This window comes from Balaenoptera ricei, chromosome 1 (genome assembly GCF_028023285.1).
Source record: "Balaenoptera ricei isolate mBalRic1 chromosome 1, mBalRic1.hap2, whole genome shotgun sequence".
Lineage (NCBI taxonomy): Eukaryota > Metazoa > Chordata > Mammalia > Artiodactyla > Balaenopteridae > Balaenoptera > Balaenoptera ricei.
This window is the reverse complement of record NC_082639.1, coordinates 120,088,828-120,116,767: the sequence shown is the minus strand read 5'-3', so window position 1 is coordinate 120,116,767 and position 27,940 is coordinate 120,088,828. Positions and strand designations below refer to the sequence as shown.

Genomic DNA, 27,940 nt, shown 5'->3' with positions numbered 1-27,940 from the left:
AAGATCATTGTTACAAGAACTTAGTGCACTTGTTTCAAGTGTAGATTCCCAGAGACCCACCAAATCAAGGCATGTTTAACAAGTACCCCAGGCAAATATTACACACACTACAGTTTGGGAACTACTATACCACACCACACTGCCTCCATCAAAGTACTGGCCTTCAAAGTATTATGGATCTTACCCTGAAATAGGTTAGCATCAAAGATTTGTAAAGCGGTGGCAAAGAGATGATTAAATTTGTATTTTAGGGAGATCTATGTAGTGGCAGTTATGAATGGATTAGAGGAGGATGGTGGTAGTAGAGACTGACTTTATCATCTTATCAGAAAAAAAGCATGTCACACTGAGACATCAATGCCAGGTGGTGGTCTAGGGTTCATTCCCTAAGTGACTTGCTCATCGTTTTATGAGTATCTCAAATTCTTGTCTCAGGAAAGTTCAGTTTTAAGAGTTGCATGCAATCTGAGCTAGAAATCCTGAACAAGTACTAGGAAGATAACTTAGACAAGATAATCTAAAAAAGATAATAAAATAGGGTCAGGATTGGAGCTTTGGCCTAAGGATCACCCTTTTAGCAAACTTTTAAAATAATTTTAAGATACTGTTTAGAATTTATTTCAATTCTGTAGATTTCAACAATCCAATAGATTGTCTTTAAGTTCCTTTTGACAATTTTTTGCGTTACTATCACTTTAAAATTTTTCAGCTTTGCTGCTTCAAATATTAAACTCGAGTTATTCTAGCATTGGTTATACAAGTTGTGTTATGCCCCCTGGTGGCAATATGGATAGGAAGATGAGAAGCATATTTCAATCAAAAGAGGGCCAACTTAATTGAAATAGGTGGCAGGCCCTGAACTTGAAATGGAATTTCATATAAAACTTTTCTGGTCTTACTAAAAATAGGAAACACCCCGTTAAACTAAAATCAGATGTATTAACTTCAGCCTTATGAAGGTGCATATTTCAATTTCCCTTGCTTTGTCATAAAATGGATTAGCTCCTTGAAATATGTCAGTTGAACCTGAAATTAAATATTTGCTCTACATAAAGCTAATAAGTAGCTGGACTCATAAAAGATAACTAAAGTCTATATAGACACAGAATTTCCTTCAAGATCAGGCCTCAGCATATGTCACATATACATGATGCCACTGCCTTCTTTCAGAGCATTCATTTCCCTATATTAATAAACTTTTAAAGGTTACATAGCCCAAATAGTCATTTCCAAGAAGGTGTTAGAAAAAAGTTCTAAATTTTGTCATTTGTTCTCCAATCAAAACAGCCAAATATAGGTTTTAATGTGGATTATACTGAGGGCTGCTTAATTAAGGCTTTTATCTGTTTGGGGCCAAAAAAAAGATGAGAGTGAAGACACTGAACTACTAGAACGTCTGTTGATGTTTGATGTGAAAAAAAATGCATGAAAGATAAGTATCTCTTCTTGGATTAAGATAACTTGGCCTCAATGGCTATATTATCTGGTCATAGGAGAGAAAAATGGCTATTCCTTAAGTAAACAAAGTGGCCAATCAGGTGCCTGGCACTATGCTATACTATTAGTACTAAAAAAAGAGACGTCACTGGCCTCAAAAAACATGAAGCCTAGCACAGTGGAGGATGTGTAAAAAATTACAGTATAATGATACAAGTTATAGTGAAAATAATAACAGAAGAAAAGGAAAACCTGACATTTAAAAAGGTATTACAGCTGTAGTTCGGGTGGAGACTTGAAAAATGCGTATTTTGGACATACAAAAGAAAAACTGTGAGAAGAAATGTGAAAACACAGAGAAGTGTGAGGTGCTAAGGAAGCTAAAACAGTTCAGTATTACTTGAGGATAAAGTTCAAATGAGAACTGGCAAGAGAAAAGACATGAGAGTCTAGAGTATGAAGGGTCTTGAAACTCATGCAAATTTCTCCTGTAAGTGACAGGTCCCAAGACTTCCTCAGTTCATGAAGCCCTTAGTATATCAGAAATTCTTTTACTGTGCCCCTTGGCCAAAAAAATCAAAACACAAGAAACTTAACAGTTCCATTATCAAGCAGTTTCAAGTATCAAGTTGAACCTAAGTTCAAACAACTTAATAGGTATTTATGCCCTAGCAACGTGTATTTAAGAAAGAAAAACACACAAACTGAAAGAATATTTGTATTCTACTCTTAGATAGCCAATTATTAATTGAATGTGCATGCCTATCCGGCACTGTACAAATTCTCAGATCCTGAAATCAGATTGGATGTTGCCACCCTCATTTCTTATTCCATAATGATTTTCATGTGATATGTGATTTGTATCACAGCAAATGCCAGAAACCCAGCTTCATAAAGATATATCATTGAAAGGAATGTAGTGTGATCTAACATTGAAACTGTGAACTTCCTTGAGCTAGTAGTTTGCATTGGTGTCCAATAGATAGCAACTATCACTCTGCTTTCTTTGCAAATTTAAATATTGCATGGTTTCTCTGTGAGTTCACTATGGCACCCGAGCAGCACAATTTGAAAATCTAAAAAACTTTGTAAAAATTACTGACATAATCTAATTTGCATGTTTAGAATAACCTAATACCTTTGTAGAGGTGGGTTAGAGACTGGAAGCCTGGTAAAAAAGATTATTGCAAGCACACTAGCTGAGAAATGATGATGATGTAAACTGCAACATGGGCAAAGATGTGAGAGAAGGAGACTTGGGTACATCAATGGAGTTCTTGCTAACTAAATGGATATAAAGGAGTGAGGGGTAGTGGCATAAGAGGGAAAGTGGGTGAGTTCCTTTTCCATAACATGTTTTTAAGTATTTTGATAATCATATTTGAATCTAATCGCTTGCAATCCTGTGTTTTATTTCATGCATGAAAAACATTACTCTGAAAAGGTCCATTTAGGCCTCACCAGAATGCCAAAAGGTTAAAACCATTTACAGTCATCCCTCAGTATCTGCTGGAGACTGGTCCCAGGACCCACCTCAGATTTTGTCAACTTATGCTCTGGTCCTCTGTATCTGTGGCTCTGCATCCACGGATTCAACCAACGGTGGATCATGTAGTTCTACTGAAACAAATACACGTAAAAGTAGACCCTTGCAGTTCAAAGCAGGGTTGTCAAGGGTAAACTGTACTGGCTATTGGATACCCAAGTCTGAAATTCCGGAAAAATAGGACAAGTGTAACTAAGTGTATATAATGCAGTAAAAGTTGCATGGATGTTTAATTCGTGATTGAAGTGGTGGGTGTTGATAAAAGTCTTCAAGGAGGGGTACAGAGGTTGAGAAGAGAAGGAGGGTCAAGGGCAGAAGTCTAGAGAACACAAACACATCAGAGAAGAACAGAGAATGAGGCCCTCGTGGAAAAACATTTAAAAGGAACAGACAGAGAATTAAGAGAACCAAGAGAGCAGTGTTACTGAGACGAAGGGAAAAAGGTACTGGACGGGTAGAATGTAAGGACGATAAAGATTAAAACACGTCCAGGGAATTTTGATAACTATTAATGTGATCTTAGAAAGTTCAGTGAATTAGTATGGAGAGAAGTAACAATGCCATGATGGGCAGGGAATGAAGTAGAAGCACATGTATAGATTAGGTTTTCTAGAAATTTGGTTGTGGAAAAAAAAAAAAAGAGCAAGAGCTGAAGGTGGAGATGGGTCCAGGGGAGTTAAAATTTTGTAAATATAAAATGAGAGACATGGTCATGTTTACACCCGTTACCTAGCCTCCTAAACAGACCTTTCTATGGATTAAAATTCTATTTTAAAAAAGCAAGAAAGGGATAGAGCAATAGCTCAATTTTGTGTCCCAACTCTTCCTCCCTGGACACCTAGCTCTTTCCACTCCTCCTATTCCAGGGCTTTTCCTCTCACTGAAAGCCTACTCTCTACTTACCGTAGTATTTTAGTATTTCTGACAAAGAGAAAAGTACCTGGAACTCCAAATACCAATACTTAATATATACATATGTCTACCAAACATATACATGTCTACCATGGCACTGTTCTAAGCAGTTTGCACATTTTAACTTATTTTCCTCATAAAAATGCCACGGCATCAGTGAAGAATTAGACTACCACACTCAAACTTTCTCTTTTAAATAATTACATTAGAAAGTGTGGGACAGTAGAAACATTCCAGACCTCAGTCTCATACAGAGCACAGTTCAAATTTTGGCTCAGGACCTTCATAGCTACTCCAACTATAAAGTAGTTATAAAAATGTCTTCCTAGAGTTGCTTGAGTGAAGATCAAATGAGATCCCACAATGCTTAGTGCAAAGTCAGGGCTCAATAATACTATACCTCTGTATGTCGACAAACAAAGCAGCAACAGCCATGATAATAACAGAGAAAAATTATATATTTCAAATGCAATTATTTCTGTTTTACTCCAACCACCACTTACAACAAGGAGCAGAGTAGAGACATGAATGGCTGCACAAGCCATTTTAATTTTAAGTTCATAAAAGTCTACATTAAATGCATTATCTTACAAAATAATAACCTATGAGAGTATATAAAAAATAACTGAGCCAACATTATTTGGTACTTTTGATACTTCCATTAACTTCAACTTAACTATTCCCTTTCCGAATATAAAACTAAAAATTGGCAAGCTATTTACAAAAAGATGTGTAATTTTGTTAATCAGGTTGACATTCTGAACATCTTTTTCTTCAGTTCAGCTGTTTTCTCATCTATTTTAGTATGACAGTCCTCTGTTGCCTTTTCAATGCCTTCATGGTATTTCTCCAAAGCAGCTTTCAAGCTGAGAAATATTTCCTAAGTAGAAAATGAAATATAATAAGAATGATTCCATGCAACGACCTAAACTGAGTTACAAGAATTCCAACCGTCTCGTTCATATTTATTAATATTTTAAAGCCTGAAGTACCTTATGCACATGTACACACTCGTATGCCTACTCTTATTAAGCTGTGCAGATGCATCAGAAAGTCAGCTACTTAGAAAGAACAAAGCAGAAACATTAACAATGGCTTGAATTCTAAGACATTAAGAACATATTTTTAATCATCAGATAAAAATTTTTACTTTGGAGCTTTTCATGTTTACTTGGCAAATACCTAGATTACTGTACTCTGCACTTGACCCTGATCATTATTTAAATGATATGTAAACAGATTTAATAAGTAATCTACAGGACTGAGAAATATAGGAATACCTTTTAGAATTGTTTTAACAAACTGATCAGGCAGTCCTACTATAAGCAATACTGAGTTTTCATATAAACCTATATGGATGTGTTAGGAATTAAGACAAAAATTACAAAACAATTTCTATAGACTGAATAAAATAATGAATGAACCACTTTGCATACATTTTATTCTATCTCATACTCATCAAATGCCAATTTTGATCCGTTTATTACTGATTTTTCTTAAACAAAACAATTCTCAAACCTTGATACAAGAAAAAGTAGTATTCTGGAAGATTATAAAAGGTGTTTCACCACTGAAATAAAACAGCAGGCCTTTTCCAATGGAAGGAAAAAGCAATAAATGGGTATAATGGGTATAAATGTTCTCAATTTTAAGTGCTGCTCCCATTAAACTTTTCTTAAACCCATAGTTTGGCTACTATTTGTCTTAGTTTAAATTCTAGTGTAGATACTGTCTGATTTTGAGCAAATTAAATAGATTATAATTTAATATAGTATGGATTCAAAATGTTCCAAAAAAGGACGACACTATTTCCAGAGACTGCCACCTATGCAAGTTTGAGAACTACTGCTCTAGATTAAGCGAATATAAATAGATGCTTAAGGCTAAACATTTCCCCAAAATCTAAACATAGATCATTATTAAATCCTAATACAAAAATAGAAGAGGGTAATTAGATTCCCAAGATCTAAATCAGGCATCAAATTACTACAACTATGATGGAATACTAATCATTAGGAAAATAAATCAAAAGTTTTTGATACCTTTATTTCTTAAATCTTGTAGGAAAAATAAGGTGAATTGCTATCTTATGTAAACACCATTTTTTAAAAAAAATCAGCACATTCAGCAGCTACAGATCAATTTAATTTCCTGGCTCTACAGAGATATGTATTTATTCATTCCAAAGAGAAAGCTGAATAAATTTGGTAGAAAGACATTACTCATGAGAAACTATTAAAATGAAGTGTGGTTAAATAAAGATATACAATCTGTAAATATCTGAACCAACCATTTCAACACACTCAGAGGAACAATTTTCTCCTGAGAACAACTATATTCTCAAGGAGGAACCAAATCCTACAGGTAGAGCCACAATAAATGAATGAAACATTAAAGCCCAATTCCACTGGCACATCCACAGAAGCAAACAAACAATTGAAGTTCTAAGCCAACCCTCACAGGATATTAAGAGCAATATATCACAGCCCTCACAAAAGCTACATATTTCAATTTCCAATTAAGTTCTGTATCCAAGTGGAACTTTATCATATTCATTCACATAATAAGTAAGTCTTACTGTGATAGCTTGGCTGAAGTTAAATATTTTTAAACTCAAACTCTAGTTCTACAGTGCCTAACATGACAACCACTAGGGACACGTGATTATTTAAATTTACATTTTAACAGCTACATGTTCCTCAGTTGCACTGGCCACACTTCAAGTGCTCAGTAGCTACATGTACCTAATGGCTACCGTACTGAGCAGTACAGAACATTCCTAGCAGTAAGTTCTTTGGACAGCATTGGTCTAGGTAATTATCTCACTTTTCAAATCAGAGAAATTCAAGATGACATAACAGCCAAGGAATTTTATGGCCAGTGTAGCCATTTACCCACCAAGTATGTATTCATTCATCAACCAATATATTACTGAGTACCTTCTACAAGTAGCACTGTAAATAGTACAACAGTACAATGGAACATGCAATTATGCTTTCTACCCTAAAAAAACATACAATCCAGACCAGACTGGATACTGAGCACTTAAAATATAGCTAGTATAAACAAGGAACTAAACTTTAAATTTTATTTCATTTTAATTAATTTAAAAGTAAATGTAAATAGCCACATGTTGCTAGTAGCTACCCCATTGGACAGCACAGATCAGAATAGACTAAAAATGCTACAGTATTTGAGAAGGAGAGAAATCAAAGATATCTGAAAGGAGCCAGAGAAAGTTGTATTGAGAATACACTTTCCATTAAACCTTAAACAATGAAAATGATTAACTTAGATACAAAACTTTAAAAATCCTAGAAGGTAGGGATCATGCCTTCCTTGTTCATACTTACTCCCTGAATCAAATATAAAGGCTGGCACCTAGTAGGTGCATAGACCATTTGTTGAATGACTGACTAAATGCATGAATAACTACAGGAAAACAGGGAGTTCCTGTTTTAAACGAGAAAATGTAGTAATAAGAGTGATATTTTAGCAGGTTAAATTTGGCAATACTTAGGATTCAGGGCAGATTTGATGCAGGAGAATCTTAAGTCAAAGAAGAAATTTAGCCAGTGTTTGCTGGAATTCATGAGTATTAGAAAATTATGTGATAGAAGTATGATTAGAAAGGATTTGTTATGAACAGTATCAATGACATTATCTTGGTGATTGGATATCAGGATTATCTAAAGAAAATCCAAAATTGCAATTCTTTGTGATATTTTGAAAATGATGATGCCACTGAAGAATATGAAGAAACTAAGTGAAAGAGAGAAGGAAAGGGAAGGGGAAAGAGAGAGAGAGGGGGAAGGAGAAAGTGAGGAAGAGGAAAGACACTAAAGATGTTGAATGTAATTTAATAATTGTTTATTTTTGTTGTGATAAGCTAATCCATTGAAAACATCCATCAGGCAGCTAAAATAAGAAGTAGAGTTGAGGTGGACAGAACAGGAAACAGATTTTTGAAAGCTATCTAAATAAAGATGATGATTGAAACTAGAAGAGATGAAATATCTATGGAAAAGAATATTTAGTGAAAAAAAAGGATATGATGATCATTAGGATCCAACAGAATTACACAAAGAACAGTCTGGCAATCTTAACATATCCTTCTTTCCTTTTCATGAAAGATGATTATGAAGTAAGCTAAAGAGGGTTCTTTGACAAAATATATCTTGATTTCACCAGGGGACTTAGAGACTCTCCCAAGCTATTTTGGAACAAGTGGATATCACAGTGTTGTCTGGGTAGAGGTACGGTTAGAACAACTTAGCAAGTTGAACAGCTGTATCCAAAGTTTTGATCAATAGTTCTATGCCATTCTGAAGGAAGAAATACAACACAGCAAAGGGCCCAGTTCTACTCAACATTTATCTCCCCTGGAGCAAAAGGCATGCTGGTCAAATCTGTAGGTGATGCTAAGCCATGAGAAATAGTTAATGTGAATGATACATAGATTTAAACTGACCTTGAAATTTTGGAAACCTAGGTGGAAATAAATAACATGAAACCTAAAATAAATAACAGTAAAATCCAGAATTAAAATTTCAAAGAAATAGTTGCATTAAAGTGTGGTGAAAAAATTTTAAGTTGGCAGAACCTCATATGAAAGAGACAGAGGTCCTTTAATTGATCACAAGCACAATATGAGCCAAGGGCAAGATGCTGCTGCTAAAAATCCAACCCAATATTATGCTTCATTAACAGTAGCCTTGTGCTCTGGGGCTGGTCACACCATTACTTGGAAGACTATGTTTAGCACTGGGTTCTACATTTTAAACGGAATAAAAAAAGCAGGAAACAGAGTAGAGAGGACAGTAAACAGAATAACGAATCTGAAAATTAAACTATATAAAGAATGGCTGGAAAACTAGGGCTAATTAACCTGGATGAGAAGGCTGAAAGAACCCATGATCTTTACCCTCAAATGTCTTAAGTGCAGTTTTATTCAGTAGAAGAGGACACAGATTTGTTCCAGAGAGGTGATCTTGGTTTGCTAGGGTACAGAAATGAAAATTTTTAAACTCAAAATAAGAAGTAACATTTTAATAACTATAGCTGTCCTAGTAGAACAGCTTGGGTAGTGATGAGCTCTATAATATTGAAAACAATGAAGCAGGACACATCAGTGGTTCTCAAGAGCCATGCTAAAAAATTTAGGCTCATGGGCCCCACTGCTGGTAATTCTAATTCAATATATTTTGGTGGGGGGTTGCTCATCTTTAAATTCCTCATTGAGTTCTACCACATGGCTAATTTTAAGAAACAGCATGCTAGATGGATTTCCAATTTTACAAATATTTATGGAGGGCATACTACATATAAGGCAGCATTCTAGGCATGGTTTGACATGACATACTAAGGTAAAAAATAAGATTGCTATTGTTGAGAAACTTAAAATGTTATTGGCAAGACATATATGCACAAAACTAAAAGGAATTTAAGGCAGGCACGGCACCTTTTATGACCTGTAGACAAAAGGTACTTACATTAGTAACTGGTTCATTAATTGTATCTGACCATGTGATAACAAATAAATATCTGCTCATTTGATTTGGTTAAGAAGTAGGATTAAATATCTCCTAAGGTCCTTCTAACCCCCATTCTAGAGAGAAACAAAGGGCCAAAGGCTTGGTAGATATCCAGTTAAGGGCAGAAAAAAAAAAAAAGTAGTTGAATGTAGAAAGAAAAGGAAGAATAGAAAAAATCAGGACAGTGTACTGGGCAGACCATGGGAGGGGAAACCCAGCCATTTTCTTTTTCTTTCTTCCATTCCTTTCTTTTTTTCCTTCCTTTTAAAGTAGCCGTGAGACAATCCTCACTACGTATATATACACTTACATGTGCACGTGCTAACAATCTAATATTTCAGAGGATAAAAGTTCCTGAGAACAAGAGAGGGGGTTGCCTACTGTGGTTCTTTTAGTATTAAGAATCCTTGCAAATTAAATGTGAATGGTGAAAGGTAATGACGCATGTTTAAATATCTTTCAGGTTTCAGAGGTTTAGGATAAGATATCAATGTAGGCAAGATGAAGAATGAGAAAAAAAAGAGGCTAAGGGATTTTACATGATAAAGGGCTGTTTTTAGTGACTTCTGGTAGAGCAGTTTGGGACAATCTTGAGGACACTGGACAAACTTTAAAGGCTAAGGATAGAATGAGATATGATAAAGGCAGCAGGAATAGACTACTTCTTTGGGTCTTTGGCAGTCAACAAAAAAAAGAGAAATAAACATAATAAACATATCATGTTTGGCATTATACTGACATTTTGGAAGATAAAAATGTAGAAGACAAGATGCCTGTCCTCATTAAACTTGAGACTGTTTATGAAACAATAAAATAAATACACTTGAAACAAGCAGAGTAACTTTAGGTAATTATGATAAAGTTATCATTAAAAAAAAAATCTCAAAATACTGGTAAACTCAAATACATTTAACACTGATGATAAGAAATACTTTTGAGATCCTTTTATCAGGAAAAATTGCAAAAATTTTTTAGAAGACATTACTTTAAATCACCATCTAAATTCATGTATCAAAAAAATTCAGAACCTTTATGGAGCACCTACTCATATTGCAAAGCACGATTCTAGGTGCTAACAGGGAAAAAAGGCAAGGAAAAAAAAGGTATGAGGAGACATACATGCAAACTATCCCAGGGTAATGGAAAAGGTGCTATAAATGGAAATAAAAGCAACAGACCTGAGGGGTCAATTTCTACTCTGGAGAACTGACAAAATCTTCAAAATGAGGAAGACACAATTTACATTTTAAACTTGTGAGATTATCTAAAATTAATTTCTTATGAACACATACTCACCTGAGACTTCAGTTTCTCCCTTTCAGCAGCATCTTTTAGTTGTTGAATTCCAAATTTAATTTTTTGGATTTCTTGATTAATTGTGGTTACTCGCTCATAGACAGCACCTCTTTTTTCTTGAACTTTATTGCAGTCTCTAAAGGAAAATAGAGACAGCTAAATTATAATTCTTCTTAAGAATCTAAACAGTCAAGCATTTAACTCTAATTTTGATTCCAAAGAGACTGTCTGTATTTGACTGACACACCTAAAACTCTTCTCAAGATACAAAAGCAAACAGATGAGAATCGCAGGGTGGCGCTATATTCAGGGCATGGCATACAGGAAGCTCTTCCACACAAAGCTGTTATTTAACATGGAGATCTTAAGTCACATCTCCCCAGTTGTGCTCACTCATGTACTGTTGTTAGGAGTGCGAATCAGCACAACTTTCCTGCAAGGCATGTGGCAACAAATTAAAACCTTCAGGTTCTGCCCTTTTTCTTCATCTGCATGAGGAAGAGCAAAGGAAATCTTCAGACCATCCTAATACACCTTTTAGAGGCTGAAATAGTGTCATCTCATAGACATATCTGGGGCATTTATTCTAAAAACACATTTTTGGAACGGATGGGAAGAAGACTCTACCAATGAAACACCCAAACATACTGGCCAACAACAACGATGATGACGGCCATGACAAAATGCTTAGCAAAGTACTACTTCGTATATGAATAAAAAAATAAGACTTTTTCTCAAAATATGCTATGTTACAGACCAGCTGCACAATAAAATGAACCAGTTGATTCACTCTAATACAACTCTAGACCACTGTCTCTAAAGTACACTGAAATAAGCAGTAGCACCAGAACCCTTTTGAAGAATTATGCAAAGGATTTGGAATTGTGATATCAGGAAAAGAAAAAAAAAACTAGTACCTAAAACATCTCTAAATCTAGATATAGCAACATTATGAGATTCATAATTAACTCATCTGTTTTAGTCACCTAACGGTGGAATACCTTTTTGAAATTATAGGAGATTTGGAATCTTAGGGAAAAAGTGAATTAGGTTTTTCTAATTACTTTCTAATGCATTAAATTTAAAATAAGTTCATACTCAATCACGGTGCGTTTGTACTGCTTGACATCCTCATGCTTCTTATTTATTCTGAACTGTGCTGTGGCAAGTTTTTCCTTCTTCACAATCATCAGTCTTTTAAAGGAATTTTCTTCAGCCTTCAATTTCTTCAGTTCTGACTCATCACTCTCAATTTTGTCCTCCAAGTTCAGGCTCTGTATTTTATGAGATGTATTTAAAGTCAATACAACCAATTAGGATTTACAAATAAAATGAAGGACTATTTTCTAGGATGAGCTGTAATAAAATACAATTTTTAAATGTGATAAAACTGTTTAAACACTGAAAGCCCAGCACAAGAACACAGACTGAACAAAACAGACAACAGGAAGGCACTAGGGATACTGAGAAAGAACCTGACACCTAGAGAGGTGTTATTTATCATGTCATTTTATCAGCAAGGATTGGAATAGAGGAACACGTTAATAAGATCAGCCAACAAGCTAAGTTGAGGGGGTGAGCATCTGAACTAAGGTAGTAGGAATAAAGAGGAAAGAGTAGACCCTAGAAACAAAAGCAGTGGATCTCAATCTTTTTTTGTGCTGACTCTTGATGGGAGATAAGGGAAGTGTGTAGCTGGGAAAGAATATCTCAGGCTACGCACCCTTCAACCCCTTTTTCCCTCAAGAAAGAAATCTTTCATCAAACGCTATGTCAGTGATCCTGGGGACAGTCTGGATTAGGACAATGAAGTGAAAAGGATTTTCAAGTTTCTAGCCTAAGAAACTTAAAAACGTTGGCCTTAGCTGTCCATCTTCACTCAGGGCAGGGTCCGTGTCTTAAACTTTAATTCTATTTATAGATCCTAGCTACAGTGTTAGGCAGTAAGTTGGGACTTTATGCTTACTGATTAGAAGATCATTTCCAACTGTCAGAACAAGTTTAAAATTCCATTACTTTTTTCCAAAATATACATGGTAATATGCTATGTTAATTAATTTATTATTCATTTCATCTGAAGGTTAAAATGGGTCTACTATTGCTATGTTTAAAAACAACAGTGTTTTATCCTTGAGCACATATTGCCACATCTATTATAATGTAGAATGACCCAGCTTTTCCGTAGGAAAATAGCAACAGAAAGTAAAAGCAAATCCAAGGGACTACAGTAAACTAGTACATAATAAAGACATAAAAACTCCATACAATACAAACCTCCTTTAAGAAAGTGGTTAATTTTTCCCTATTATCTGCAAGGTCCTGTATTTTCTTTTGATATAGCTGCACCTCCAGCTGACATGAAGGCAGGCAGTCAACAGAGTCTCGATAGATTTCATACTTTTCCATCACTTCTTGCTTTGAAAGAAAAAAAACACAGAAACCAGGTTGACACTCTCCTTTATGAAACTGCAGTAATGTCAATTTGTTTGCTCTTAAATAATTTCTGTACTTAATACTGAAAGCTTAAGAGCAGAGAACAATTAAGTTTCTAGGTCAGTAACAAAGCACTATTACTGACATGTGTCTAAGCACACATAATTATGCTTCCTAATTGCCAAATATCCTTGAACAAAGAAAAACTACCATAATTTTACTAAATCACTCATTGAAGTACCTTCCAAAGGTTATTCATAATGATTTTAAAAGAGTTCATTTCTGCTAATACTCAAACTACTCCTGATTATTCCTGGGCAATTATATTACCAATTATAATCTTCCTATTCATTTGTGTAATAACTATTACTACAGCTAATTCTTTCAAAAAGATTAATCTTCTAAAATTAGGAAATGAGCATATGTTTACCACAAGCACTGCAACAATACAAAGGCTTCTTTCCTTTCCCCACTAGTCTCTCCCTCCTCCCGCCTTATTAACCAGTTGCATTTTGTCTTCAGTGAAATGCTTAATCATATTTCAGCTCATTTTTCCATTAAGTTGTCTTTTTCCTACTAATTTGTAAATACTCTTGTGTCTTTGCATATCATGGATACAATCCCTTTACCTGTCATATGCACTATATATATGTTCCACACGTCTACTTTTCTCTATAGCTTTTGAGTTTCCAATCTTAATTTAAAAATTCTATCCCAGTGCAAGATAATACAAGTGTTCTCCTAAAATCTGTAAACTTGTTAAACTTTCAATCCAATTAAAAATTATTTTTGTAAATAGTGCAAGGTATAGATCCAACTTGCTTTTCGTCTAGATGAACTGCCAATTGAATCAGAATTGCTTATTAAATAAATAGATCTCATAAATACTCAGATCTATTTCTGAGCTCTCATTTCTGTTCTAGTAATTTTTGTCTATTCCCGTGTGATAATTCTCAATTATCAGGAATGACTTGAATAACAAATTCAGAGATAAACCAGAAATGTTTTTTTTTTTTTTTTTTAAAGATTTTTTACTGATTGATTGATTGCTATATTGGGTCTTCGTTTCTGTGCTAGGACTTTCTCTAGTTGCGGCAAGCGGGGGCCACTCCTCATCGCGGTGCGCGGGACTCTCACTATCGTGGCCTCTCCCGTTGCGGAGCACAGGCTCCAGACGCGCAGGCTCAGTAGTTGTGGCTCACGGGCCCAGCCGCTCCGCGGCATGTGGGATCTTCCCAGACCAGGGCGCGAACCCGTGACACCCCTGCATCAGCAGGCAGATTCTCAACCACTGCACCACCAGGGAAGCCCCAGAAATGTTCTTTTTAATTAATAGTTAAAAACCTTTCCTCATAAAGGATGCTAAATTGTCTACCCACTTCTACTTTTGTCCCACATACCTCAATCCATCTCCCAGAGTAACCCATAATCTTTTTAAACTTAAATCATACCATGTTCCAACACTCCCCTTTTAAACTAGCCAGTGGTATGCCCTTGCTCTTAAGGTAAAATCCAGCACCCTGAATAATCTGCCCATTGCCCATTTTTCCATCATCATCTCATGCCATTCTCCTTCTTATACATCATGCTTTCTTCCTTGAATATAACTTACTCTCTACTACTAACTCATAGAATTTGCATATGCTGTTCCCTCTGCCTTGAATGCTCTTCCAATATCAATTTATTAATATAACCTCTGTTCATCCTTCAGATCTCAACATAAAGTTCCATTCCTTCCCACCTCCACCTCTTGATTTCCAAAATACTAAACTAGGCTACTCTCATTATGTTATTTTGAGTACCCTATCCTATTTTTTATTTGTTTGTTTCTCTTTTTGGTGCTTTTTTAAAAATAGACTTTATTTTTAGAGCAGTTTTAGGTACACAGCAAAATTAAGCAGAAGGTACAGAGAGTTCCCATATACTTCCTGCCTCTACACATGCACACCCTATACTTTTTCATAATACATATTATAATTTATAATTATATAACTAATTTTAAAATTGTTTAACACCTTTCTCACTTAAGATAAAGTAACTAAGTCTCATGAGGACAGGTCATTTCTGTTTTGATCACCCAGGGCAAAAGCCTCAAAAATTTGTTGCATAATTAAACAAATATCTTGAAATTATACTTCTTTTTCTACATCCATTTTAGAGAAGAGCTAAAAATTAAAGACAAGGGCAAAAAGCCTAAGAAGAAGAGATGTATAGATAATCTGGAAATTAGAAAATTAACACACAATTAAACAAGAGTTGCTAAAAAGAAAAAGAGAAAAGCATTAAAATTAAAAGGAAACTCACTCTGGAATTCTTAAGCTTCTGGACTGTATCTTTCATTTTTTCTTTATAATTCTTAAGCTTCTCTGGAGAATCCACAATTTTTGTTTTCAAACTCTCTTGTACTTCTTTCAAAGAAACCACTGACAATTTTAGTTCATTCTGTTGAGAAAACATTTTTATATTGTTAGATATAATAATAAAACTGGTGATTAGCCACTACAGTAATGGAAAAGAACAAAGAAATGGGTCTGTGTTTGTTGTAGTGGGGGTTAAATTAAATTTTGACCACATCACTCCCCTGCTTGATTGCTCACATTTGTCTGCAGGGTAAGATCAGGCTCCTTAACACACCATTCAAGATCTTTCATTATGTAGCTCTTACTCTCCTTTCCAGTGTCATCTTCCACCAGCTTCCTACTATACTCTACAATCTGGTAATATAGTCAGTCTTATGTCTGGACAATTATAAGTGATCTCTCTCTGATAGTATAGTCCTCCTGAGTACCATCATCCCATTCCTGTACTGCAAGTGAGTTTCTATTAATCCTTGAAAATCCTGTTCCTACTTCCTCTGTATTCCTTCTATAAACAGTTATTGTACATGTGATACTATAACTATGTATTTAATATGTGTTTCTGAATTAACTGAGCAACCTGGGATTGTGAACAGTTATCTTTGCTTTCCCAGAACCCAGTGAAAGTAATAGCACTGAGAAGGTACTCAGTACACAGTTACTAAACTAAAACAAATTTCCTTCTCCTGAATTTCAAATCATTTGGGGAATTAAGATGAAGGGTATCTGAGAATTCTCTTATATAACACAAATGCATTCCTATGAAAACAGAACAACAAAACAGCAACAAATGACTATATGCACCTACATCTGTGCATGTAACGGCACAGAAAAAGGACTGGAAAAGTGTAACCTCTAGGTACAGTTGGCAGAGAGAAGAGGGTCTTTCATGTCTCTCTCTCTCTCCCCTCTCTCTCTCTTTATATATGCATATGTGTGTTATCTGAGTATTTTACAATAGGAATGTATTACTATACAGCTTATATAATTTGCCTAAATTATTTCTAACTGAAAAATTTTTTAAAGTTCTTACCTTTTCATCAACTAACTCAGAGGCCAAAACTGAATGTTTGAAACAATATTATTTACTTTATTCTTAGAATTTAGCACAGCACCACATTATCTACTCTTTTAACACCCTACAAAATTAGAGATCATTTTCCTTACATTAGCATTGACGTTCATCAATTTTCTTCCCTTTACAAAAAGCCTAAATTTGCTATTTTAACTACAAAGTGATTTTGTTTTAATATAGATTTAAATGGGACAGAGAGAAATGAGTAATAAAATTGAACCATAGTCAATACTACTCTGATGAAAACATCTGCCAATAAAAAGTGACAGAAAAATAAGGAATATATTATACCAAAGTAAATTTCAGATAGCTATAAAGTATAAACATTAAAATAATAGGGGGGCTTCCCTGGTGGCGCAGTGGTTAAGAATCTGCCTACCAACGCAGGGGACACGGGTTCGAGCCCTGGTCCGGGAAGATCCCACATGCCGTGGAGCAACTGGGCCCGTGAGCCACAATTACTGAGCCTGTGCTCTAGAGCCCGCGAGCCACAACTACTGAAGCCTGCACGCCTAGAGCCCATGCTCTGCAACAAGAGAAGCCACTGCAATGAGAAGTCTGCACACCGCAACGAAGAGTAGCCTCCCGCTCGCTGCCACTAGAGAAAAGCCCACATGCAGCAACGAAGACCCAATGCAGCCAAAAATAAATAAATTTATTTAAAAAAACAAAAAAAAATAGGGAAATAATAAAAGTACAAGAGAAAATATGGGATTAAAAAAAATGAGGAATGAGATAGGCCTTTCTCTGTATAGAGTTAAACCCAAATGTAGAACACTGTATCTATCAATTTTACTACAAAAATACATAAACCTGTCAATAGGAAAAAATGATGAATTTGAAAGACAAATAGAGTTAATACCCCTAATTCATGGACTTAAAAAAAAAAAAATGAAATAAACAAGGAACATAAACAGGTAGTTCACAAAGTAAGAAATAACAACAAATCACTGAATAAGGTGGTCTAAATCACTAAAAAAAAAAAAAAAAAAAAAATCAAAATTCAAATGAAGTGTTTTTTTTCCCCTATGAGAATGACAAAGATAAAAAGAAAAGAAAAGTAAAAACATCCACTTTTGACAACAATGTAGGGAAAAGAATACTCTCATATTCTACTGGTAGAAGTGCAAATTGATATCTTTTTAGAAGTCAGTTTGGCAATGTGGGCCAAATTTAAGTGTGATTCCCTTTAACCCAGAAGTCCAAATTTAGGAATCTACTGTATGATAAAAAGCAGCCTGGTGCACAAATATACAGGTACATGGGTAGGTGTGTAACACACATGTGCTATTGTTCAATAGCAAAAAAGTTAGAAGCAATGTGAATGTCTATCAGTAAGACACTAAAACAATCTACATTAAGGTATACACATAGAATGCACAACTATATGCAGTTATTAAAATAATGAGGCTGTATACTGACGTGATAACTACTCACACTGTACTGTAAAATGAAAAAAAAGCAGGTTTGAGACATGTCGAATGTAATACCGTTTATGTAGAATTACACATATATGTGTATATTTGCACAGAGAAATGTAACCTATGACATGTATCTGCGTGGTGAGCTTTCAGGTGATTTTCGCTTCTGTCATACATTTTTGTGTTTCCATATTTTTTAAAACAATAGTCAACTATTATATTTAAATTGGAAGAAGTTCAATTAGTTTCACTTTAAGGGAAAAAGAGAGAAACATTTAACAATAATAACACACAGTTAAAATACTCCTCCAAACAAAAGATTCAAACCTTAAATGCTAGTTAAATGAAAAGATGCTTACCAAACGCTTGGTTTTCTCTGAAATATCTGATTTCTTTTGTGAATTTCCCTCTTGCAGCACTAACTAGGGAAAGAAGCAAACAACTGTTTTATAATGATTCAAAACAGATTTAAATTTAGTCAATGCTTTTTAATAAAATAAAAGTAAGAAAGGAGAGAATTAAATGGATTAGACCAGATAATCTCAAACTTTCTGTTCATTATGACCTTAAGGACAAATGAAACACCTAACAGTTCCTTTATTAAGTAGTTAAATCCTAATAACTGAATAAGTATTTATGTCCTAATAACTTAGTAGCCCTTTGAAAAAGTAATACATACAAATTGAAAGAAAAATACTGTTTTTATTTTATTCTTAAACAGCCACAACTACTTCCAAATTGGATGTGTGTACTGCAAAAATTGGGCACTGCACAAATTCACACATCTTATAATCATTGGACACAGACAATTCTTATTTCCTGTTGCATGATGATTTTCACATAGCACTTGCTTTTTATCATGGCAAAAGCCAAAAACCCATGCTCACAAAGATACGAAAGGAAGGTAACGTGAGTTCATGTTGAAACTGTGAACTACCTTGAGCTAGAAAAGTTCAAGCAGTGTATGACAGATGCTGAATGTTGTTTCCCTTTAAAATTTAAAATATCCTGAAGCACCCTTGAGGGTATGCTGCACTATCCAGGATGCCTCAGTACAGAGTTTGGAAACATCAGGTTTAGACACAGAAAAATCTTAAAAAATTCTAGTCAACAAGATAGCATATACCTTTGACAACATCAATAAATAATCATGGTTTGACCTGGACAACATTAGTATTTATCTGTTATAAGGTGCACAAATGGACACAGCGATATACCCCATTTCTTTAGTAATTGAAAGCAATGTGATCTTAGCTCCTTCACATCTACAAAAAAACTTTAAAAAAGTTTAAGGCGTCCAACAACAGATACCGTTTTTTGACGAAACTCTTGATTCAGCGATTGCTGCAGCTCCTGAATATCATCTGAAAGCTGCTTGAACTCTGCTTGCTCTTCAACTGGAACAGAACTGAACACAGCAAAATAAATTAAAATAACATATATCAAGTTCTTAACCTTGAAAGGCCAAGAACAGTCTCTGCCCTCCAATAACTTAAATGAAAAAAACTATCTGCTTTCATGTTTTTGAGTTCTCATTCTTCCAAATGACAGTAATTTAAAATCCATGACCTGGTTGGCCTCTACTACAAAGAGAAAATAAAAATTAGATGAGCTCCTTCAACTTCCTGCCACCAAATCTCTGTGTGGACTCATCTGCATACATACCTACCCTTTCTAACTCCACTCCTAATTTTAGTGTTGATTCCTCCACCTCTGCTCTGGCTCTCATTTTCTCACATCTCTCTCCTGTATCACCCATTTCTTTTGCTCTACTAATCCTTCTTAACAGCACTTACACATGTTTCAGTCTCTTCCATATGAATGTTCTCAACTTTAGTTTTTAAAAGATGGTGTAGAATTGTTACTTTAATTTTCATTTCCTTGACTGCTACTGAGTTTAACAATCTTTACATATTTTTAATTAGCTATTTGTACTTAATCCTCTGTAAATTCCCTGTTTATAGCCTTTGCCCATTTTTCCATTATCTTTTTTCCTATCAGTTTGTAGGAGTTCTTTGTAGATTAAGAATATTACATGGCCTTTGTTATTAGAGATAGTAAGGCTTTGCTGCATATGTTGCAAATATTCTCTTCCAGTTTGTCATTTCTCTTTTGACGTGGTTTATGGTGAATTTACCATGTTAAATTTTAATATCTGCCTCCTACTCCCAGTCTTTTCAGCTTACTGCTGTCTCTAAAGGCAATTTATGCCAGGGTAGGCTAAAAAAGAGCTCTCACCTGAAACAGAAAAATCCAAAGACATCAACATATTAGAAGGGATAAAAAAATCCTTTTGTTCAAAATCAATATATATAAAGCCAAGAAATCATAACCCTTGAATGATTCCTTCTCCTATCTGACCTTTGAGTCAAAAAACAAAACAGCAAACCTCTGTGGAAGGAATAAAAATTTTAACAGAATTAACTGATCTGAAGGAAAAAAGAGAATCCTGTCAGTAACTGCTCACCTATGTAAGATAAATACCACTAGATATAATTTAGGAGAGTAAGTTAATGGCTTTAAACATGTCTGGCTGATGCACTAACAACAAAAAAGAAGTAAAAGAGTAAATTATGCACTAAAAGTTAGAAAGAAGAAAAGCTAGTTTTTCTTTTTCAAAAAAGGTAAACTTAAACACTCTGCTATTTAATAAGGAAGATAAAAGAGATGAAGTAGACTGTAGACTGTAAAATACTACTTACATTCATTTTGCATTTTGAAATTGCATTTATTTTATTTGTAAATCTCCTACTTACTCAAGTCTCTCCAATTTCATTATTGCCTCCTGGTGTGCAGTATTTAACTGCTGCATTTTGTCCACAGAAGATTTCTATTAAAGCAATTTTAACAATTTCATATTAGTGTTTTTCAACAAAATCAGAGACATGTTTAAAAAAGTATCTACCGGTACTGGCTACAAAATGCTTCCTCACTCCACAACTTTCACCATGAGAACTAAGAAATTTAAGAAAGAATTTGGCATTTACGACAAGTGACTTAGGAATTCCTTTACTTATTCAACACACAAATGCTGAGTTCTTACTACAGTCAGGCCCTGTGCTAGGTACCAGGAATAATTTCCAAGAAGACTAACTTGTAGTTCCTTGACGTAAGTAGTTCAGTCTCCTTGACAAGTCAGAAAAACGAATATAAAACTACAAAACAACTTGTCACAGAACTGAATATAATGACATCCAATCCGACTTGGGCAATGGCTGGGAAGGTGTATCGCAGAGGGTTCACAGAAATGATAGCTGTCTGAGCCATGTCTTAAAAAAATGAAGCGAAATTAGCCAAACAAAGTTGTGTGTTTGTATGTGTCGGCACATACACCTGTACACTTTGGAGAGTATGTGATGTTTAGGTGGTATAAGCTGAACATGATTTGTACAAGGGAATGTTTATCAATGTAGCTCAGTCACTAGAGGCCTAATTCTCTGGTGTTACTCCGGTGCTTTTCTAAAAGTATGGTACCCTCAAACTGAGGACAGATGGGAACAAATCACACAGATAACCCATAATCTTTCCAAATTCCCTAAATTGTTGATGAAATGAGTTTCTATCAGTTAAAGTGATTTACTTGAACTGAATCTTACAATGCAATGCTGAGTAAGCATGATAAATAGAACAAAACACCTAATTAGGCCATTATTTAGAAAGCAAATATAAACGTCAAATATCTCAGTTATTTAAAGAACACTACATTATCTATTAAACTTCAAAGAAAAGGAATGGGTTATCACTATTCTCTTCCCTTACATTTCCTAATAAAGGAGAAAAGGAGTCTCAGCTACAAAATTAAAACAAAAACCCCAGCTTCTCCCTAATGATACCAAATATAGAAGAAAGTCTCATTCTGAGATCAGCTTACTAAAATCTGCAATTTCATATGAATATAATATTGATATGTAAATTTAATTCTGATGGCCATAAAACAATTAGGTATCTGTGACAACCATTTCAAAACAGATTAGTGGTGCATAAATGATGTTATTGATCTGGTATGTGACCCAAAAAATACACTTAAATCTTACATATTGCCAAAGAAACTCCATGTATGTCTCACGGCATGCTTCTCTGAAGTGAATAAAGTTGATAATGCCACTTAAAAACCGACTTGTCCGTTTTGCCTCTAAAACAGAAGGAAAGACTCCTTAAACAAATCTTTGAAACAATATCATATAAAAGTGAAAATTTATCCTTTTTCCACCATATATTCCTCTCATAGTTACAGAACAAAAATGTGTGTATGCTAATTAACCAAAGTGAGGAACTTCTGCTCTAACTTGATGATCAGAATTATCTTAACCAAAAAAAAGCACTTTGACCATGAAAGAACAACAGAGACCAGATTTACTATCCCATCTTAAACAACGAGAAAACCAGACAAAATATATAAAACAACAAATTTTAGACACTGAACAACGAGCACTATAGGACAGCAATCCACAAGAGAAGTAAAATGAGGTGAACCCTATTAATGAATGCACTAGCCCACCACTGAAGGGAATTTTCAGGCTGTAACCCAGGGAGGTAGAATATAAACAGAACTCATGGTTTTGCTGAGTCATGAAGATAGAGTTTAGAGTTTGGAGAGAACAAAGCAACTATAATTTTTAGAGTCTGAAGAGGCCAAGGCAACTAAAATTTATAAAAACTCTATCTTCTTGATTCAGCCTTTGAATTCATTCAGCCTATGAATATATTCTATAAATATATTCCATTTGTTCAGGAAGGTAGAGAAAAGCATTAGCATTATGAGAGAAAGGGAAAACCTGAATCAAATTTTACAATTGAAAAATAAAATACCTGAAATGAAAAATGCACTAGATAGGATTAGACCTACAGATGAAAGGATTAGTGAAACTGAAGACATAGCAATAAAAGCTATCTAAAATGAAGGCCAGAGAGAAAAAAAAGAATAGAGAACTTATGAACTGAGGGACAATATCAAGCAGCATAACAAATGTGTGATTGGAGTCCTACAAAAAGGAACGGCAGAAAAATCTTTTATAAAATAGCTAAATATTTTCCAAATTTGATAGAAACTATAAACATATCCAAGGAAGTGAGCAAATCTAAGTGGGGGTAAAAAAATAAAATAAAATAAAATCCCCAAAGGCACATTATAATCAAATTGCTGAAAATGTGTGATAAAGAGAAAGTCTTATTAAAAACAGACAGACAGGGACTTCCCTGGTGGCGCAGTGGTTAATAATCCGCCTGCCAATGCTGGGGACACGGGTTCGAGCCCTAGTCCGGCAAGATCCCACATGCCGTGGAGCAACTAAGCCTGTGCGCCACAACTACTGAGCCTGCGCTCTAGAGCCCGCGAGCCACAACTACTGAGCCTGTGTGCTGCAACTACTGAAGCCCAAGCACCTAGAGCCTGTGCTCCACAACAAGAGAAGCCACCACAATGAGAATCCCACGCACCACAACGAAGAGTAGCCCCCGCTCGCCGCAACTTGAGAAAGCCCACGCACAGCAACGAAGACCCAATGCAGCCAAAAATTAAATAAATAAATAAATTTATTAAAAAAAAAAACAGCCAGAAATGAGGAGAACCAAGAGAGAATAACTCCAGGTTGAGTAAGCAAGTGGTTTAGATTATTAACTTTCATATAGAAACAGTTGATGATGCCTTGGACTCACATGACACAGGGAACTGGAACTGAGATCCCTAGTAGATGTGGGACTCTAGAAAGGCTACATCCTTAGAGAAAAGGTAGATTCAGGAAAGAAAAATTTCTCATAACAGTGCAGGGAAATGACAAAGTTACTAGTGGCTCAGCCTTGTCTCTAGTAAGGAAATAGCCTCCTCTGAGAATTCTAAACCTTGGGCCCATTGCCATATGGGTTTTTGGTTTAAATTAAACTATATATTTGATCCAAGAACTATCGAAATTAGGAATTAAGATAAAAAGTGGTCTTTAGCCTATGATAATCCTGGAATAACTTCCAAAAGCAAAAGATATCTCAGGAGGGATATGGCCTCAACCCCAGAAGCCAAAGAAGCACAGGACTATCCTGCTGAAGATGAGCTTAAATTTATAATCCAAAATGCATGTGCACGTGTACACACGTGCGTGCGCACACACACACGAAACCATCTATAATCAGTCTGTGGGACACAGCTAAAGCAGGGCTAAAGGGAAATTTATTAGCACTAAACACCTATATTAGGAAAGAAGAAAGATCTCAAACTGATGGCCTCAGCTTCTAACCTTTAAAAAACTAGGAGAAAAAAAAAAAAAGAAGAGCAAACCCAAAGCAAGCATGAAAAAAGAAGGAATAACAATAGCACAAAAACCAATAAAACAGAAAATAGAAATAAAATACATAAAAATCAGTGAGATAAAAATCTAGTTCTTTTAAAAGCTCAAAAAAATTGATAAACCTCTAGCCAGACTGATCAGGGAAAAATAAAAGAGTGCAAAAACAGATTACTAATGTCAGAATGAGAGACGGGACATCACTACTAACCCCAAAGACTAGTAAAATGATACGGGAAAATTAGGAGCAACTTTATGTTAATAAATTTGCCCATTTAAATGAAATGGATAAACTTGCTGAAAAAGGTAGCCTACAAAATCTCATTCAGTAGCTTTGGGAATAAACAAGCAGCGTAGCCCTTTATTTATTAAAAAAAAAAAAAATTGAATTATTAATTAATTTAAAACCTTCTCACAGAGAAAACTCCAGTCCCAGATGGATTTACTGGTGAATTCTACCAAACATTTAAGGAAGAAATAACACAAATTTTACAAAACTATTCCTGGAAATGAAAGAGGGAATCTTTCTAAACTTATCCTAAGAGGCCAGAAATACCCTGATATCCAAAGTCTGTCACTGCAGTAAAATTACAAAAAAATTACACACCAATAGCCCTCATGAACATCATCACAAAAACACAACAAAATATTAGCAAATCAAATCCAACAATATATTAAAAAACATAATGTATCATAATCAAATGGGGTTCATCCTGAATACAAAGTTGGTTTAACATTCAAAAATCAAACAATGTAATCCACTAGACTGAAAAAGAGAAACCATTTGATTTTCTCACTAGATGCAGAAAAGCAATTTAAAACAAGTCAACACCCATTCACGAAACAAACTAGGAATAGAAGTTGCTTACCCTGATAAAGGCAATCTAAGAAAATCCTAAAACTAACGTTATACTTACTGGTGAAAGCCTAAATGCTTTCCCCTTAAGATCAGGAACAAGACAATGATGCCTGCTCTCACCATTTTAATTCAACATTACGCTAGAAGTCCTAGCCACTGCAGAAGGAAAGACAAATAAGTAAAATACATCTAGACTGGAAAAGAAGTAAAACTGTCTTTGTTCTCAAACAATATGATTGTCCGTGTAGAAAACCCTAAGGAATCTATTTTAAAGAATCTACTAGAAATAAGGTCAATATATAAAAATCAATTGTTTCTCTACACTAGCAATAACCAATCAATCAGAAATTTAAACTAAAAGAAGTTTACAATATCACTTAAAATTGAAGTACTTAGGGATAAATTTATCAAAAAGTATATGACCTGTACTCTGAAAATTATAAAACACTGTTGTGAAAAATTAAAGACAACCTAAATAAATGGAGGGATATACACATGGATTAGAAGACCCAATATTATCAAGTTGTCAATTATCCCCCAAATGAACTATACATTCAAAGTAATCTCAGTCAAAATTCCAGTAGGCTATGGGGAGTGGAGGGGGGGTTGAAAGTGACAGGCTGATTCTAAAATTTATATGGAAACACAAAAGACCAGAATAACTAAAACAATTTTGAAAAAGTGAACAAAGTTACACGACTTCCACTCCCTGATTTCAAGACTTACTATAGAGCTAAAGTAATCAAGGTAGTATGGTTGGTGTAAGGACAGACATATAGATCAATGGAGCAAAGAGTGAAGCCAGAAATATACTCATATATATATATGATCATTGACTTTTTAAAACAGAATTCTTAGAGCACTTTAGTTCACAGAAAAATTGAGCAGAAAGTAGTTTCCATATACGCTATGTCCCTGTACACGCACAGCCTACTCCACTATCAACATCCCACACCTGAGTGGTATATATGTTACAAAAGATGATCCTACACTGACACATCATTATCAGCCAAAGACCATAGTTCATATTAGAGTTCACTCTTGGAGTTGCACATTCTATGGGTTTTGACAAATGTATAATGACACGTATCCACCATTACAGTATCATACACAATAGTTTCACTGCCCTAAAAATCCTCTGTGCCCTGGTTATCCATTCTTCCCTCCCTCTAGTCCCTGGCAAACAATGATCTTTTTACTATCTTTATAAGTTTTGCCTTTTCCAGATTGTCAAAATTGGAATGGTACTGTAAACAGCCTTTGTAGATTGATTTCTTACACTTAGTAATATGCATTTAAGATTCCTGCATGTCTTTTCATTGCTTGATAACTCATTTCTTTATAGCACTGAATATATTCCCCTGTCTGGATGTACTAGTTCATCCATTCATCTACTGAAGGACATCTTGGATGCTTCTAAATTTTGGCAATTATGAATAAAGCTGCAACAAATATCTGTTTGCAGGTTTTTGTGTGGACATGAGCTTTCAACACGTTTGGGTAAATACCAAGGAGCATGACTACTGGATCAAACAGTAAGAATACATTTAGTCTTGTAAGAAACTGAAAAGTGTCTTCCAAGGTCACTATACCATTTTGCATTCCCACAAGCAGTGAATGAGAGTTCCTGTTGCTCCATATCCTCATAAGCATTTGGTATTGTCAGTGTTTTAGATTTTTGCCATTCTAACAGATGTACAGTGGTTAATCAATTACTTTTGACCAAAGTGCCAGGGTAATTCAATGGGGAACGGATAATCTTTTCAATGAATGGTGCTAGAATAATTTTATAACCATATGCATAAAGGAAAAAAAATGAACCTTGACCTATGCCTCAGATGATATACAAAAATTCAGGCATTAAACAATAATAGCTGAAACTACAATACGCTTACAGCAAAATATAGGATAAAATTTAGCCAAATAAATCCTTAAGGCCAAGATTTCTTGGTAGAACACAAAAAATAGTTTTATGAATGACAAAAGAAAAACAATGATCAATTAGAATATCCTAAATTGAAATATATTTTGCTTTGAAAAGACACAGTTATGAAATTAAAAAGGCAAGCAACAGACCAAGAGAAGATATTTTCATAACACATACCTGATAAACTACTTGTTTCCAAAATACCTGAAGAAGCCTTCCAACTCAATTTAATTTTTAAAAAGTAGGTAAATGATTCAAATAGACACTTCACCAAAGACATATGGATAGCAAATAAGCATATGAAAATATGCTCATTATTATCTAGTCATCAGGGAGATGTGAATTAAAACCATGAGATACAACTAGACAGCCTCTAGCATGTCAAATTAAAAACCTACAATATCAAGTCCAGGGAGTATGTGGAGCAATTGAAACTATCACATATTGCTAGTGGTAATGCACTAGCTTCATGATACAGCCACTTTGAAGAACAGTTTGGCAGTTTCTTAAAAAGCTATAGCATATACTTACGACGTGAACCAGAATTTCTACTTCTAGTATTTACCCAGAGAAATGAAAACATGTGCATACAAAGATTTGTACACTAATGTTCACAGCAACTTTATTCACAATGGCCAAAAGCTGGAAACAATTCAAATGTCTATCAACTGGACAATGGATAAACAAATTGTGGTATATACTTATGATACACTACTATTCCAAAATAAAAGAAACAAAGTACTAGTAAATGCAATAACATGGACAAATCTCAAAAGCATTATGCTAAGTTAAAGAAGCCAGACACAAAAGACTACAGACTATATGCTTTCATTTACATGAAGTTCTGAAAAGTCAAAAAATTATAGTG

General features: G+C 34.8%; 1 protein-coding gene across 1 annotated transcript in view; it reads right to left on the bottom strand.

Annotated features, from left to right (window-relative positions):
- Window positions 1-4,469: 4,469 nt before the first annotated feature.
- The window catches only part of NUF2 (NUF2 component of NDC80 kinetochore complex), a 30,781-nt gene continuing 7,310 nt past the window's right edge, over window positions 4,470-27,940 (bottom strand). Inside the window, exons 7-15 of the mRNA XM_059903141.1 lie at window positions 22,046-22,143; window positions 20,768-20,841; window positions 19,323-19,419; window positions 18,371-18,433; window positions 15,463-15,600; window positions 13,000-13,140; window positions 11,824-11,999; window positions 10,726-10,861; window positions 4,470-4,775 (exon numbers count right to left, since the gene is read on the bottom strand). Of these exons, the coding sequence (XP_059759124.1) occupies window positions 4,641-4,775; window positions 10,726-10,861; window positions 11,824-11,999; window positions 13,000-13,140; window positions 15,463-15,600; window positions 18,371-18,433; window positions 19,323-19,419; window positions 20,768-20,841; window positions 22,046-22,143 (1,058 nt within the window). The 3' untranslated portion in view covers window positions 4,470-4,640. The remainder of the gene's footprint in view (window positions 4,776-10,725; window positions 10,862-11,823; window positions 12,000-12,999; window positions 13,141-15,462; window positions 15,601-18,370; window positions 18,434-19,322; window positions 19,420-20,767; window positions 20,842-22,045; window positions 22,144-27,940) is intronic.